Here is a 15684-nt window from a genome sequence, read left to right as displayed (position 1 = left end):
TTCGGTTTCAGCTAAAGAAAAATCCGGCCTCTGCCACGCCGATCTGTCTCTGGCACGGCTCTGGGAGGCCTGTCCATCTGTTACGGGCTGACAAGTGGCTGAAGCATTTGATCTCCTCAGTTACCCATTATCTTAATTAGGTTATTAGCTCTCCCGGAGACACTGCTGTTCCTGATTAAGGCCCTAATTAGTAGGAGAAGGTCCAGGTTTTACCACGGAGATAATGCTCCTCGGTACTTTAAGGATGTTCTTTTTTTTTAATTAAAATTTTTAAAATTGAGTTAATTTGTTCTTCACTGCTGTTTGGGCTTTTTCCTGCCCGCGGCTCCCGGGCCCCAGAGTGCAGGCTCGGTAGTCGTGCTGCTGGGGCTTATCGTTCCACGGCATGTGGGATCTTCCTGGACCGGGGATCGAACCTGTGTCTCCTGCACTGGCAGGCGGATTCTTTACCACTGAGCCACCAGGGAAGCCCCTCCTCCGTACTTTAAAACGTTTTTATTGTTGAAAATTTGGAAAATAAGAAGTATACAGAGAGTAAAAATCATCTGTAAAATTACCTCCAAAAGAGAATTGCTTTTAACATTTTGGTGCCTTTCCTTATTTTCTTACTATTAAGTTTATTTTCTTACATAGTTCAAATCAACCTATGTACAGAGTTATTTATCTTTTTTTTAACTCAGAGTACTTACTCATACTGTGAACATCATATTTAGTGCTTGGTGGAGGGTGGTCTGTGTAACTGTGTCCTTAGTGAAGCTTCAGAATATTTCCCACTTTTCTCTGTAAGCAATGCTTATGTAAGCATCTTTGATTCCTTTCTGATTATTTCTGGCGGATAGCAACTTAAAGGTGGGATTCATTCGTGGAGAGATGGAGGCGTTTTTAAAGGCAGGCTTGTGCGTGTCTAAGAGGACGTGGTTGGTACTGTCCCGCTGGTTGGTTTTGACCTTGGCCAGGCCCGGCGCTGGGTGATGCCCCACAAGCAGTTTCTGAGCATGCCTGTCTCGCCTCATCCTTGCTGCCATGTGGTTCTGTCCTTAAAGAGTCCCTGCTGACTGGACAGGGAAACGCACCTCATTATGTTAGTTTGCGTTTCCTTTAGTGTTTGTGAGATGGAGTGGATTTTAGACTGTTCACAAACCATCGATGCTTGATAGTCTGTACCTGCCTCTCAATGCTTTCCTCATTATTTTGAAATACTTCCAGCAGAGAACTAGATCCAGGGTAATGTGGTGACCTGTTTGTGCACCCATGACCCAGCTTCAGAAATACGACGTCCCGGCTGGAGTGTGGCGGGAGGGGGTGGGGCCGCGGTCCCCAGGGAGGTGTCCTTGGCTCTCCGCCCAGCCTTGGAGAGGAAGGCTGGAGGCTCAGGACATCTGCATTTTGCCCGGGACTTGAACCCCTGGGGCGCTGGCCAGAAGGTGGACATCTGTCAGCTCCTTGGGTGGCGGGCGAGGATTCGTGCTGGGGGACGGGGCTAGCAGCATCCGACTTGGGGAGTGGCTGGTTGGAACTCGGATTACTGCAGCCTGTGGCTGCTTGCAGGGGGCAGGGCCCTCGGTGGGATGGACGTGGGGCTCTGGTGCCCGCCCGGTGCCCGCTGTGTCCTCTGGGTGCCCTCCACCCAGACAGGTACGGCGGCAGGTCCTGAGCTTTGGTCGGGTGCGGGACTGTTGGAGGCACCGTGTGGGCCCATAGGTCAGTACCAAGGGCGAGGTGGGCACGTGGACTCGGCTTGCTGTTCCCTGGAGCCGCCCTGAGCGCCATCCTCTCGCTCCCCCTCGGAAGGAACCACCGTTGTGATTTTGTAACGGTCGTCTTCCTGGTTTTCCTCAGCGTTATCACCGGTGTATTTCTGCCTGCAGCAGTTTACCTTTGCCTGTTTTGAGTTGTGCGGGTGGAGTCATGCTGCTCCCAGCCGTGTCCTGTCCCCCCGCGGCTGAGTCTGGGAGCCACGCTGCTCCGCGCGTCCTGGGCCTGAGTGTGCGATCCCTCTGCGGGGCGCACCGGGCAGGGACTGGCTGGACGCTGACTGCGTATTTTCACTTGAGCTGATGAGGCCAGCTTCCTGGTTCACCATCCCACTGGCAACCTCAAGTGCATGGTCTGCTCTTCTGCATTTTCTGTTGTCTGGTCTTTTCCTCACTGATGTGTGAAATGTGAAAAGTGGAAGTTGCTCGTGTCCGACTCTTCGCGACCCCATGGACTGTATGGTCCATGGAATTCTCCAGGCCAGAATACTGGAGTGGGTAGACTTTCCCTTCTCCAGGGGATCTTCCCAAACCAGGGATTAAGCCGAGGTCTCCTACATTGCTGGTGGATTTTTCCCGACCCAGGAATCGAACCAGGGTCTCCTGCATTGCAGGCGGGTTCTTTACCAGCTGACTGTCCGGGAAGCCCTGTGTTGATTTGTGGGCGTCCTTTATTCTAGTCTCTAGTCTTTATCAGCGATACGTGTTGTAATTATTTCCTCCAGATCTGTGAGTTGATGTTCTAAATTCTACTTTTAGCGTCTTTTGATGAGTAAAACTTAACGTGGTTGGATTTGTTCATTCTCTTCTTTATGGTCAGTGTTTTTCTGTTTCAGTTTTGTGTAAGAAATCCTTCCCTGTCTCCGGGGTCGCAGAGATATTCCTCTTGTTCTGTTTAGAGAGCTTTCTGGTCTTGCCTTTCACATGAGGGTCTTTAAAGCCTGATTTAAAAAATGGAAATAAAATTGATGTAACAAAGTTAACAGTGTTGAAGTGCATTCCAGTGGTGGTTAGCATCTGGCCACGTTGTTGGGCCTTTGATTGTGTCATTTTGGTGCATCGTAGCACAGCGGACTCGATCGTCCTGCTGTTGGTGGGCACGAGTGTTTCCAACTTGGCCCGTTGCCGTGATTCTGCTGTGGCACGTCCCTGTCACGTCCACCTCGGAGTGGCTTTGCCGGTCCGCGGTAGGGACGCCGCCCACCCCTCCCAGCAGCGTGCAGGGCGCTGACGACCCCGTGTCCGCTCTTGCCCTTGGCGTCTCTTTCACTTCAGTTTCTTTCATTTCTGTCGACAGCACTTCGTGGCTTTCAGTGACGTGGTCTTGCACAGCTTTTGGAAGATTTATTCCTTAGTTGTTTCATATTTCCTGATGCTGTTATAAAAGGTGTCATCTGTAATGACATGCCCCTTTCTCTTTGTTTCTAGTATTTAAAAACAGTATTGCGTTTCATTACTTATAGTATCTAGTCCCCTTGCTGAGTAAGTTCATTTCTTACTTCTAATAGTTCGCCCATAGATTCTTTTGCATTTTCTAGGTACACAATCATTACAGGTTTCTTTTTTTCGAGTCCCCCTGCCGCCCGTGTGTTTTCTGATGTTACGTGCGGGCTAGGACCCCGGTACCGTGTGAACAGAAGCGGTGGGCAGGCCGCCCTGTGAGCTCCTCATGGGGAGGCGGGCGTGCATACACGTTTCTGTTTAGAACTGTGTCCGGCCATGGGAAGAGTGAGCCTGAAAAGCCAGGTAGCGTATGTCTATCTCACTGCAGTCCCTTGGTAGGGTTTGTTATAATACAAGAACAAAATGGAATTAAATGCAAAGTGCGCAGAATAAGGCCAGCCGTGTAGGAGGCAGATGCTCTCTGGGTGACCCTGAGGTCCCTGCTGTTGTTTTTTCAAATACAAAAAAGCTTCAGGTTAAGCTCGTGGGTCGCTTGGTTGTCGTGGAGCTTTGTCACGCAGCCTTTACTGACCTGGAAACAGCGTTCCAGTCCCGAGGGCCTGTTGAAGGCAGGTCTGACTCGGGATATTGCCACGTCCGTGGCCAAGTCTGTTTTAGCAGTGCATCCCCAGCTGTTGTTAGGGCCCCGAGGTCATCTCAGTTACCCCCGTTTTAGCAAAACTCCCACACAGGCTCGTTTGCCTCGTCAGCCCCCCATCACGGTCACGTGCGAGTCCTGCCCCAGCCCTGGTGGTGGGGGTGAGCAGCAGAGACTTCTCCGAGCTGTGGGTCTTGTTTCAGACCCTCCGGTTCCTGGGAGAGACGCTCACACAGGGCCCGGGGGTCAAACCTGCAGCTTGTTTGCTGTCCGGAACGTCCTGACACGCAGGAAAAGGCTTGTTGTTCTTTCCAGGGCTGTTCTGGAGCCCTGATGACAGCTGCTTCCAGCACTGATGTCCCCACCCCCGTGTCCAGGGTCCTCTCCTCTCTCCTGGCAGAGAGGGGGGGATGCCTGGACCAGCACAGGAACCTCCATGTGTGCCTGGCCCGGAGTGTCTGATGGGAGAGACTCGGGTCCCGCCCTGCAGTGCTCCCGTGAGAGGAGAGCCCGCTCCTTCCCTGAGCCGCGAGCATCGTGCCTGGAGGACACACCGCCCCTCTGTCCATCAGGGACCCCTCCCGCAGGCCGGCCCCCTCCCCCGTCAGAGACACCCCATCCAGGAGCGGTGCTGCCCACGCGTCCTGCCTCCCACTGTACGGGGTGCGTCCCCGTCCCAGGCTCAGTGAGAAGGGTCTGCTCAGCCGGGCAGAGCCGCCCTGGTTTGCGCGGCACTGGGACGCGTACATCGGTCCCGGAAGCCACGACCTCCTCAGAGCGACTGGCCACATGGCAATCCCCCACCTCGGGGCAGCTACAGAGTCCTCACACGGGAGGGGACCGCGTAGTGTTTATGACTTTTAAGAAAGTCTTAAAAAATAAAGGGTAGACAATAATGTAATTGACACCTGGGTACCTCCCTTCCAGAGTCGACCTGGACGTTTAAAAATTCTTGATGCTTTCGTTTTTGTGAGTGAGTAGACGGTGCACACAGCTGTCTATGAAGCGCGTCCTAGTGTGTGCAGGTGTGATTTCCTCGTGTCCTGCTAGGCCCCCGGCTCCATCCCGCTACCCGTGAGCCGGCTAGTTCTGGAACGTGCTGTGTGCCTCTCTGCTTCTGCCAACAGCTTTACATGCGCGGGATCCAACCGCGACACGTGCGGCTTGGCCTGTGTGAACACAGGTCTCCCGCCCTGGCGCCGCTCCCCTTCGGCCTTTCTGCCCGCTGCCGGGTGCAGGCTGGGGCCAGCCTCCCCTGGGCAGCTGGGCGGTGTCTCCGTCCTGCCGGGTGAACGGTCCCCGTGGAGCTCACGGGGGGCCCAGTGGCTGTCCTTGCTCGGTGTCCGCACGCGAGGGTCGTCCTGGCTGTGCCCCCGCAGGGTGTGCGGCGTTCGTGTCGGCTGGACACTGCGGGGGGGCTCTGCGTGCTGGCCGTGCTGTGGTGGTGGTCCCGTGGCCCTGGCCTCCAGCTGCCACCGCCCTCCCCCCAACAGCCCTGGCCCTTCCACCCAGGGCCCGCAGAGGAGCCCTGGGAGCCGGACCGGGTGGCGCTGTTCCACACTCCAGGCAATTCTGAGCGCGGGCGGGTGAGAGGCCCTGCTGTGGCCTGGGAGGGGTCGTCTGCGGGGGTGGGACCCCAGCTGGAGGACTGGGTCTGGGTGGCTGTGAGCTGGTGCCACCCCACGCCCGTCTCTGCAGTCCCGGGGGACCCTGGCCTCCGGCACGCAGGCCTCATACTCGTCTGAGAGGGAAGGGCGACCCCTCTGGGCTCTGTTGCTGCCTGGGAGCCCTCGCTTCTGGAAGGCAGTTCTGGCGCATCCTCTGTGGAAGGAGGGCGGCCCGGGGCTCATGCGCGATGCCCCAGCCGGGAGACAGGGCTGAGGGGGCTACCTCCTCCACCTCTACCTCCTGCCCCCATCCCTGCCCCTCCCCCTGCTCCCTGCCCGAGTGGAGTCGCTGGCCCGGCTCTGCTGCAGCCGCAGTCCCGGCAGACAGCTTGCACTGCGGCTGGGCTGGGTGGAGCGGCCTCCCTCCCGCAGCCCTGGCCCCCCGTGGGCTGCAGAGGAGCCGGCTTCCCTCTCCTGCTGGAAGCAGGTCCGTCTCTCTCCCGCTTGGCAGCCAGCTCCTGGTAAGGCAGCGCCCTTGGCCCCCCTTACCCCCTCCCTTCCCCCGGAGGTGTCTGCTTCTGTTTGGAGTGGTCATGGGCAGGGATGCTGCAGACAGCGGCTGTGGAGCACACTCGGAGGGCTCAGAGCAGAAGCCCTGGCCAGCTAGGGGTGGAGGGCACTCGGAGGGCTCAGAGCAGAAGCCCTGGCCAGCTGGGGATGCGGCCGTGACAGGAGGCCAGCCTCCAGCTCTGTGTGAAAGGGCGCTTCCCACTCATAGAGGTCGGTCCAAGGCTTTCCTGGGGGGGGGGATGTGTGCACGAGTGGGCACACCACACCCCTGACCTGCCGTGTTGGAGGCGGCCCAGGAAGGAGCAGCTGTGTTCCGGATGGTGGGCTGGGGTGCCGTGGCGAGTTGGTGGCTTCCTCCTTGTGAAACGTGGGGCGGATGAACGGTTCTCACCTAACCAGTGCATACGTGCACACGCAGGGTGCCGGGTGGGACAGGTGGGCGGGTTGGGCCTGGAGCTGGGCTTGGCGTCCGGCAGGGGGCCGACCGCAGTGTGCTGTCCGGCTCCTGGGGAGCCCCCAAGGTGCCCAGCCTTCTAGGATGCAGTCAGTGGGCAGAGTCCTGCGGCTCCCTGAGGCCCGCTGGACGGAGCAGTGACCAGCATGAGGGGTAGCTCCTGTGGCCTGAGCTCGGAGCTGGAGGCCGGGCCCTGCTCACCCCACACGGCTGCGTTTCAGGGATCAACGCCCAAGCCCGGAGGCTGCAGCGGAGCCGCGCCAAAGGAACCCCAGCCCCGGCCACAGGGGGTGCCCGGAGCCCTCCTCCACCCCGGCTGCGCCGCACGGTCAGCGAGACCAGCCTGAGCTCTGCCGCTGCCCCGCCGGCTGCAGCCCGGGGCCCCGAGGAGCCCGGCCAGGACGCCATGCGCTGCTCCCTCTACGAGTCGCCCCACCTGCTGCTCCTGCAGGGTTACAGCCAGCAGCACGTGAGCCCCTCACCGTGGGGGGGCGCAGGGGCCTCTCAGATGGACCGAGGGGTCGGGGCACAGGAGGCTCTCAGTTGGGCCTGGGAATCGGGGCGCAGGAGGCTCTCAGATGGACCTGGGGGTCGGGGGGGCTGGGGGCTCTCAGATGGACCTGGGGGTTGGGGGGCAGGGGGCTCTCAGATGGACCTGGGGATTGGGGGTCAGGAGGCTCTCAGATGACTTGAGGGTCGGGGGGGCTGGGGGCTCTCAGATGGGCCTGGGGGTCGGGGGGCTGGGGGCTCTCAGATGGGCCTGGGGGTCGGGGTGCAGGGGGCTCTCAGATGGACCTGGGGGTCGGGGGGGCTGGGGGCTCTCAGATGGACCTGGGGGTTGGGGGGCAGGGGGCTCTCAGATGGACCTGGGGATTGGGGGTCAGGAGGCTCTCAGATGACTTGAGGGTCGGTGGGGCTGGGGGCTCTCAGATGGGCCTGGGGGTCGGGGGGCTGGGGGCTCTCAGATGGGCCTGGGGGTCGGGGGGCTGGGGGCTCTCAGATGGGCCTGGGGGTCAGGGGGGCTGGGGGCTCTCAGATGGGCCTGGGGGTCGGGGTGCAGGGAGCTCTCAGATGGACCTGGGGGTTGGGGGTCGGGGGGCTGGGGGCTCTCAGATGGGCCTGGGGGTCGGGGGGCTGGGGGCTCTCAGATGGGCCTGGGGGTCGGGGTGCAGGGGGCTCTCAGATGGACCTGGGGGTCGGGGGGCTGGGGGCTCTCAGATGGACCTGGGGGTCGGGGCACAGGAGGCTCTCAAATGGACGCCCCCAGCTGTCCTTAGCTGGGGCCGGGGGCTGCAGTGGCTTTGGTCGGTCCTGGACACTGGAGGAGAGTAGAGGCTTCCCTGTCCTCTGCTTCCAGAACATTCTCTGGTGCAGGCTACAGTAGGGGGCAGCAGGGCCCTGGGAGGGGGTCCCCCAGCTCCTCACTGACTGATCCCAGCCCGGGGCTCACCTGATAGCGGGCCCTGCCCACCTGTCGCTTAGGCTGCTACCTGCCCGGCTTTGGGGGTGGTCTGCCACCTCCCGGGGGGTTGGCGGGTCCCAGGGAGTGGTTCTCGGGGGACAGTGCCCCTGCCTCCCGTGGCCTCAGGATTGGGCAGACTGGGGGCAGGCCACGGGTCAGGACGCGCTCCAGGGTGGGCACCCCGGGCGGCTCAGCTCCCGGGGACGGAGCTGCTGGGATGGCATCCAGCCCCTGAGCTCTGGTGTCTGCATTTCAGGACAGCCTGGTGTACGTGCTCAACCGGGAGAGGCACACGGTGGGCCAGAGGACCCCGTCCAGCAAGCCCAGCATCAGCCTCTCGGCCCCCGACATCCTGCCCCTGCACTGCACCCTCCGCCGGCGCCAGCCCTCGGGCCAGGGGCCGGCGGGGGCCCAGCTGGTGCTGGAGCCGCTGCCCGGGGCGCCCGTCTCGGTCAACTTTGCGGAGGTGGGGGCCCGCCCGGTGGTGCTGCGGCACGGCGACCTGCTGTCCCTGGGCCTCTACTACCTGCTGCTATTCAAGGACCCGGCGCAGGCCCAGCCGCTGCCCGCCCAGGCCCTGGCCCGCCTCCGGGCCGCGCCGCAGAGCTGCCGGTTGTGCGGCGCCCTGCTCCGGGCCCGCGGCGCCCCCGCCAGGCCCGCCCTCCCCCGGCCGCGGCCGCTGCAGCTGGAGTTCGAGCCCGAGGTGGAGGACACGCTGCTGCAGCGGATCATGACGCTGGTCGAGCCGGGTGGCGATGACCACAAGCTGACCCCCGCCTTCCTCCTCTGCCTCTGCATCCAGCACTCGGCCACCCGCCTCGAGCCAGGCTCCTTCGGGCAGCTGCTGCTCAAGATAGCCCGGATGATCCGTGAGACCGTCTGGGTCAGTGGTGGGGCTGGGGCCGCGCGGTGCGGTGGAGGGGCCGGCGCTCAGAGGCTCCGGTTCTGCACGCGTGACCCTTCTTCCCCGAGTCTGCCCTCTGCCAGATGCTGGGTGTGTAGTCATCCGCCGCTGTTGATTTCATTCTCACAGCAGCCCGACAGTGTAGGCGCCATGTCCCATGTCGCAGCTGAGAACACCGGGGCAGAGAACCGCATCTCCTGAGCCCGAGCGTGACCCTTGGCTTCCCCACCACTCTCGCAGGACCAGCCCCGGGGCCCCGCCCCCAGGCAGGCGTGGAACAGGCTGGGGGAGGTGGACTGCCGCCCGGGGTCCCACGCTGGGTCACCCTGAGCTGCTTGCCCGAGGGTGTGAGAAGTCTCCCACGGGTCTGTCTCCAACCCTTGAGGCTCCTTTGTTTGTTTGTTCATTTGGGGGCATCAGCAGTCCCCCCACCCGCCGCCACCCGGCGCTCAGGAGACTCCTCAGCTCAGGCGCCAGGAGCGTCTAAGAAGCCCGAGAGGGAGTCCATTAGGGCTGCGCCGGGCCACCTTCGCTAAAGCAGGAGTGATTTCCTTGTTTATTTCTATGTTTGTGTGGCCATCCCCAAGGCATGTGGGATCTTAGTTCCCAGACCAGGGAGAGTCCCAAGAATGATTTCTTACTAAAAGGGACAGAAAATGTTGGCTAGACCTGAGTCCCTGTGGGCATGTTGAAATGTATTTGTAAACTCGAGCCCACGTGCCCCTGCTTGTTGTTCCTGGGGACTGGCTTTTAAAAGTGCGATTATGAAGCTTCACCATCAGAGAGTTGCTGGAATCCTTATTCTGAAACTTATCAAATGTTTGACTTGTCTTTGCTCTTCCCTGCCTGGCTGGTTGTTGCGTAAGAGAGCTGGGTGTGAAATGTTCCTTCGGTGCTGGGAGGTCCGACCAAACGGGAAGACAGGTTCCCGTGTGGCTTAGAGCAGGTCCCCAGGGACAGGGCGCCCCCAGCAGGGGAGCTGCATGCGCACGTGGACGGGAGCTGGAGTCGGTGGTGGTCTGACTGCACACAGCTGTGCTGGCCTGTTTGTCTGATCTGTGCTTTCTCCCTGTTTCTGATTGTAGGAGAAAACCAAAGAACTGGCAGAGAAGCAGGCACACTTGTAAGTATGGCCCCGTCATTGTAGCCCCCCAGGCCCTTGGTTCCCCGAGAGGCTCAGACCCAGCTGCCTGCACCCCACTGGGGTCAACTCTGTGCTTCCATGAAGTGTGGGGCTGGAGAAGACTCTTGAGAGTCCCTTGGACTGCAAGGAGATCCAACCAGTCCATCCTAAAGCATCTTTCTGTCTCTGGGGGGCTCTTTCCATGTCTGCAGTTCCCACCTGCAGAACTGTGTGTCAGGGGAGTTTGTGACACAGAGTGGGCGCGACCCTCTCGGAAGCCGCCTCCTCCCTTGCTCCCGTAATGACTGTTAAAGTGAACCTGCTTCTTTGGGGAAGTGGACACCTCCAGGGGTCCAGATGGGGCAGCCGGTCTTGGCTCTCCAATGTCGGTTTTCACCAGAAGCACTGTGTCTACTACTCTTACTCCATGCTGGAAGACTTGGGAAAACCATTTGGCATTAATGGTAAAGATGAGCGGACACCACAGGGAACCGCCTTCGCAAACGCGCCTGTGTTTGTGCCGAAGACTCTAAGCCATGGCCACCCGTCCCCTTGAAGGAACATGACGCGTGGTGACAGCAGAGGCTGCGTGTGGTCACTGCACGTCGGTGGTGAGGGGCTCTTGAGGCCACAAGTCCCACTGCGGTCCACAGGGGTTTGCCTCATTCTTGTTCACGTGACAACCTAGACAGCTAGTTAAAAACCAGAGACATCACTTTGCCAACAAAGGTCCGTCTAGTCAAGGCTATGGTTTTTCCAGTAGTCATGTATGGGTGTGAGAGTTGGACCATAAAGAAGGCTGAACGCCGAAGAATCGATGCTTTTGAACTGTGGTGTTGGAGAAGACTCTTGAGAGTCCCGTGGACTGCGAGGAGATCCGACCAGTCCATCCTAAAGGAAATCAGTCCTGGGTGTTCACGGGAAGGACTAATGCTGAAGCTGAAACTCCAATACTTTGGCCACCTCATGCGAAGAACTGACTCATTGGAAAAGACCCTGATGCTGGGAAGGATTGAAGGTAGGAGGAGAAGGGGACGACTGAGGATGAGATGGTTGGATGGCATCACTGATGCAATGGACATGAGTTTGAGCAAGCTCCAGGAGTTGGTGATGGACAGGGAAGCCTGGTGTGTCACAGTTCATGGGGTTGCAAAGAGTCGGACATGACTGAGCGACTGAGCTGAACTGTTCATGCGAAGATGTCGAGTGAAGAGGGTCCATTTATAAAGCACATGTCTGCTCTCGTGCTTGCGGGCTACCGTCCACTTGCGGTCGGTCCTGTAAGGGGAGCAGGAGGAGGCATCGTCGCCCCCTCCTTCCTGCATCGTTGTTGGGACCTCGAGGGATGGAGCTGGGAGCCGGGGTCTGAGCAGCAAGGCTCCCGCCGGGCTGAGATGAACAGAATCCCCGTGGGGCTTGTGGGCATCTGAGCGGCGCTGGCCTGGAAGTGGGGTTGCTGGGTCGTAAGGAAGCTCTGGTGTGTTTTTTGGGGAACCTCCGTGCTGTGTCCCACGGCAGCTGCACCGGTTTGCGTTCCCACCAGCCGCGCACAGGGGTTCCAGTTTCTCTACGTGCTCTCTGACACTTACTGTGTCTGGGCTTTTTGAAAAAAATACTGATTTCTGTGTTTGGCTGCATTGGGGCTCAGTTGCTGCCCGCGGGGTCTCTGTTGCGTCAGGCGGGGTCTTTGGTTGAGGTGCACAGACTCCCTGGTTGTGGTGCTCGGACTGAGTGGCTCTGCGGCATGTGGGGGCTTAGTTCCCTGACCGGGGATAGAACCCACGGCCCCTGCCCTGCAGGGTGGATTCTTCACCACTGGGCCCCGGGAGGTCCTGCCTCTGGTCTTCCCGCTGCAGACGTGTGACAGCTGTGAGGTGGCAGCGCCCTGTGGTCTGACCTGCATTTCCCTGGTGATCAGGGCGGCTGAAGATGTTTCCTGCTCCCGCCGTCGCTCTGCTTGGAGACACTTCTGTTCACATCTTTAGCCCATCTGTAATCAGGTTATCAGGGTTTTTGCTTTTGAATCATAGGAGTTCCTTGTATGTACTGGAGACTCACTCCTTTCAGCTGGTACGTGGTTTGTAAATCCTCTCTCCCTTTCTGTCGGTTGCCTTTTTGTTCTGTGAGCGGTTTCCTTTCCATTGGTGTGACCCCACTGGTCGGTCTCTGCTCCGTGGCCGGTGCCTTTCTGGTCCTGTCCCCACTCAGGCTCTCCTGAATGGTGGGCCAGGCCGCGGCGCCTCGTTGGGGCCCCAGAGGGCCACCCGGGCTGGCTGGAAGCACGATCTCCGTGCCAACCACACCAGGACCCAACAGTGGAGCCCCGCTGGTGGCAGGAGCTGGTGGGTGGTTTCTCTGTGGAGGCCTGTCTGTCCTGCTAAGTTCTCGGTGAGATTGAGAAGGGCGATACATGTGGGAACAAAATGGAATTAGGCTCTGACAAGCAGATTAACGGGCTTCCCAGGTGGTGAAGAACCCACCTGCCAGTGCAGGAGACACAAGAGACATGGGTTCGATCCCTGGGTCGGGAAGGTCCTCTGGAGGAGGGCACGGCCACCCACTCCAGTATTCTTGCCTGGAGAATCCCCATGGACAGAGGAGCCTGCTGGGCTACCATCCACAGGGTCACAAAGAGTCAGATACAGCTGAAGCGATGTAGCATGCATGTACACACAAACAGATTCATCCTTTTTTAATGACATAAAGGTCTGTATAGTCAATGCTGTGGTTTTTCCAGTGGTCATGTACGGATGTGAGAGTTGGACCATAAAGAAGGCTGAGCACTGAAGAATTGATGCTTTTGAACTGTGGTGTTGAAGACTCTTGTGAGTCCCTTGGACTGGAGGGAGATCAAACCAGTCAATCGTAAAGGAAATCAACCCTGAATACTCACTAGAAGGATTGATGCTAAAGCTCCAATACTTTGGCCACCTGCTGTGAAGAGCCAACTCACTGGAAAAGACCCTGATGCTGAGAAAGATTGAAGGCAGGAGAAGAAGGGGATGACAGAGGATGAGATGGTTGGATGGCATCTCCAACTCAATGGACATGAGTTTGAGCAAAGTCTGGGAGATGGTGAAGGACAGGGAGGCCTGGCGTGCTGCAGTCCGTGGACACAGCCCTGAGCAACTGAACAGCAACAGTGACACAGTGCTCTCCACGCCTGTGCACACGTGTGTGTGATTCAGACCAGCTAGGAGAACAGACAAGAGGGGCAAGACAAGCAGGAAAAACAAGGAGGGGCGCATGCAGGAAAGGGAGCCCTGGGCCCAGGCCAGCTGCTCAGAGGGGGCCCCAGCCCTCCTGATGCTTCCTGGCTGGGCCTGTGGTCTGACCCCCTGAACCCCCAGTGTGACGGTCACTGTGACAGCCGGAGTCTGTGAGCTGCTTTGGGTTCCTGAAAGCCCCCCAGGCAGGACGAAGAGCCGGGGTCAGCCCTGTCCTTGCACAGTGTCCTCAGCTCCCTGCCTTGCCCCTGGAATCTGCCAGTGAGAGGCACAGCTGCGGTCACCCCAGACAGACCCAGGGTACCTCTGAGGGGCTTGCTTTGCTTGTCCGCGGATCCCTGCGCACCTGTCGGAGCCTCAGCAGGTGTGGTCAGGGACCTGGTGTAGGATGCTCTTGGGACACACGTCCCCCAGCCGGGCTTGCTGCAGGGGAGGGGCCGGGCTGAGAGACGCGGGACTACCGTTTACATGAGGGGTCACCCGGAGCTCAGCCCTCGCCACCCGCCCCTCAGCCACCCCTGGGGGCTGGTGAGGACAGCACGGAAGCTTCTGTCACCGCTCAGGCGACCCGGACACCGGGTCCCGGCTCCGCAGACGCAGGAGGAAGGGCCTGAGATGGGCGGAAGCCGTCTGACTGCAGAGGCAGGGGGCCCCACGGTCCCCGGTGTCCGAGAAGGGAGAGGCGCTGGGTCCCTCCGCCCGGGTGGCCAGCCCGAGGGTGATGGGGCAGGGGATTTGGGGGAGCCCAGCTCCGTGCCCAGGGCGCCCCACCTGCACTGGCTCCCAGGGGACATGAGTGCCTCTGCCCGAGCTGGGCAGTGACCTGGGGCCATCGCTGTGTTTTCTGATGATTAAGTCTTCCAGTGACACCCGTGACCCCTCCTCCTGACCCACTGACTTCCCGTCGTCTCCTGAGTCCTGCTGTGCTCAGCCGACCTTGCCTGCCCACCCCCCGAGCAGTTATGGCGTTTCCTGTTGGTTATGCTGTTAGCTTAGAACATGGTGCTCCTCTCTGGCTCCTAAACACCAGGAGTGGCTCCTGCTGCTTGTCTGATCAGTCGCAGCTCCCTCCCCGCGTGACCTAATTCTGAGAGAAGATGTGAAAATAGCGAATCCACCAGAGGCCTTTGCTCTGGGGCCGCAGGCAATCCTCCCGAGGTTGGTGGGCGGTGCGCTCTCGCGGTTAGGGGTCTGTCTGAACTGCCCAGCCTGACGCGGGGTGCTGACGGAGCGTGGTGGTCCCGGGGGCGTCCGCCGCCCTCGGGAGCGGGGAGGCGGGTCGGCCTCCCGGTGACGCTGGGTCTCTGTCCGGCAGCCCCGAGCCGCCGTCCGTGGCCAGCTTCTCCCTGGCTGGCCTGGCCCCCGACCTGCAGCACATCCTTTTCTGGATGTCCAACTCGGTGGAGCTCCTCTACTTCGTCCAGCAGAGGTGCCCGCTCTACATGCAGAGCCTGGAGGAGGAGCTGGACGTCACAGGTAAGCTGTGCGCCAGCTCCCACCACGCAGCCCCGCTGTGCTCCGCTGCGGGGACCGGCCCTCGGCCGCGGCCCCGCCAACGCGCAGCAGAGTTTCAGAGAGAGGCGTGCTGCCCGCGGGAGAGATGAGCGTGTGATGGAAACTCCGAGACTGAGACTCGGGAAAATGTGCGTCGGAGAATTGATGAAAACGGCCGTAAAGTGCTGAAGACGCTCAGTGAGAAAGGGACTTCGAGGGGCGCAGTCTGGGAGGGCTTCACAGGGAAGGTGGTGTTGGGCCTGGCTCTGAGGCGTGTGGGGTTTCAGCTGACGTGTGTCTGACGGGACCGGCGGCCGTGGCGGGTCCTGGGACGGAGCGGCAGGCTGACCTGCGGCATTGCTGGGTGTGAGGGCCGGGCCCCAAGAGCTCAGTTTCGGCCTGGACAGAACCGCGCGCTTCCCTCATTCCTGCCAGCCTCCCTGGAGCTGCGGCTCCCCAGGGGCACACAGCCCCAGAGGCCCGGCTGCGCGGGGGCCATGGGGAGGCCGGGCGACAGGACAGGGTATGCCCGATGACTGTGCACCCAGCCCTGTTTCCTGGGAGGTAGCCCCAGGGTCACAGTCAGCCTGAGGCCCTGGGCCCGATGCCCCTGCTGGACCCGATGCCAACCGGCTCAGTTCCTGGAGGACGGGCTCGAGGTGGCCAGTGGCGTGCGGCGTGGGCAGGCTGCATGGTCCCACTCTGTGCTCAGCTGGCCGCGGGGGAGCCGTCTGTGAGACGGTTGAGGGGGCTGGAGGCCTGGCCAAGCTGAGCTGTGGAGGCTCAGGCCCTGGGCAGACCCCGCCAGGGCTGCGGAGATGGGTCCGTCTCCATCCCTGTGGTCGGTCTTGGTTTCTGAGGATCTCGGGGGTGGGGGGTCTGGGCCTGCGTGGACGCGTGGTGCGAGGCCATGGCTCCTTTGTGTCCGGTGGTCTGCGTTCCGGGCCCGCCGGCCTGGCGCTCTGCCCCGTGTCCCCCTTGGGTGGACGTTGTGTGCCTCGTCCGGCGGCTCCTAGGTGCTCTCTGCCCCCCCCGCCTGACCCCCCGA

General features: G+C 60.5%; 1 protein-coding gene across 7 annotated transcripts in view; it reads left to right on the top strand.

The window, feature by feature from the left end:
• RADIL (Rap associating with DIL domain) overlaps positions 1–15684 on the top strand; it is a 60141-nt gene that overhangs the window by 32917 nt on the left and 11540 nt on the right. For 6 of the 7 annotated variants that reach the window (XM_081552697.1, XM_081552700.1, XM_081552695.1 and 3 more), the window contains 4 exons: positions 6648–6895; positions 8145–8771; positions 9878–9915; positions 14458–14618. In XM_081552697.1, coding sequence (XP_081408823.1) covers positions 6648–6895; positions 8145–8771; positions 9878–9915; positions 14458–14618 — 1074 coding nt within the window. Of the gene's footprint in view, positions 1–6647; positions 6896–8144; positions 8883–9877; positions 9916–14457; positions 14619–15684 lie in introns of all 7 variants that reach the window. The other variant, XM_081552694.1, reaches the window with a different exon arrangement.

This window comes from Giraffa tippelskirchi, chromosome 13 (assembly GCF_054371585.1).
Source record: "Giraffa tippelskirchi isolate mGirTip1 chromosome 13, T2T-mGirTip1v1.2.pri, whole genome shotgun sequence".
NCBI classification, from domain to species: Eukaryota; Metazoa; Chordata; class Mammalia; order Artiodactyla; family Giraffidae; genus Giraffa; species Giraffa tippelskirchi.
This window is presented reverse-complemented; position numbering and strand designations above follow the sequence as displayed.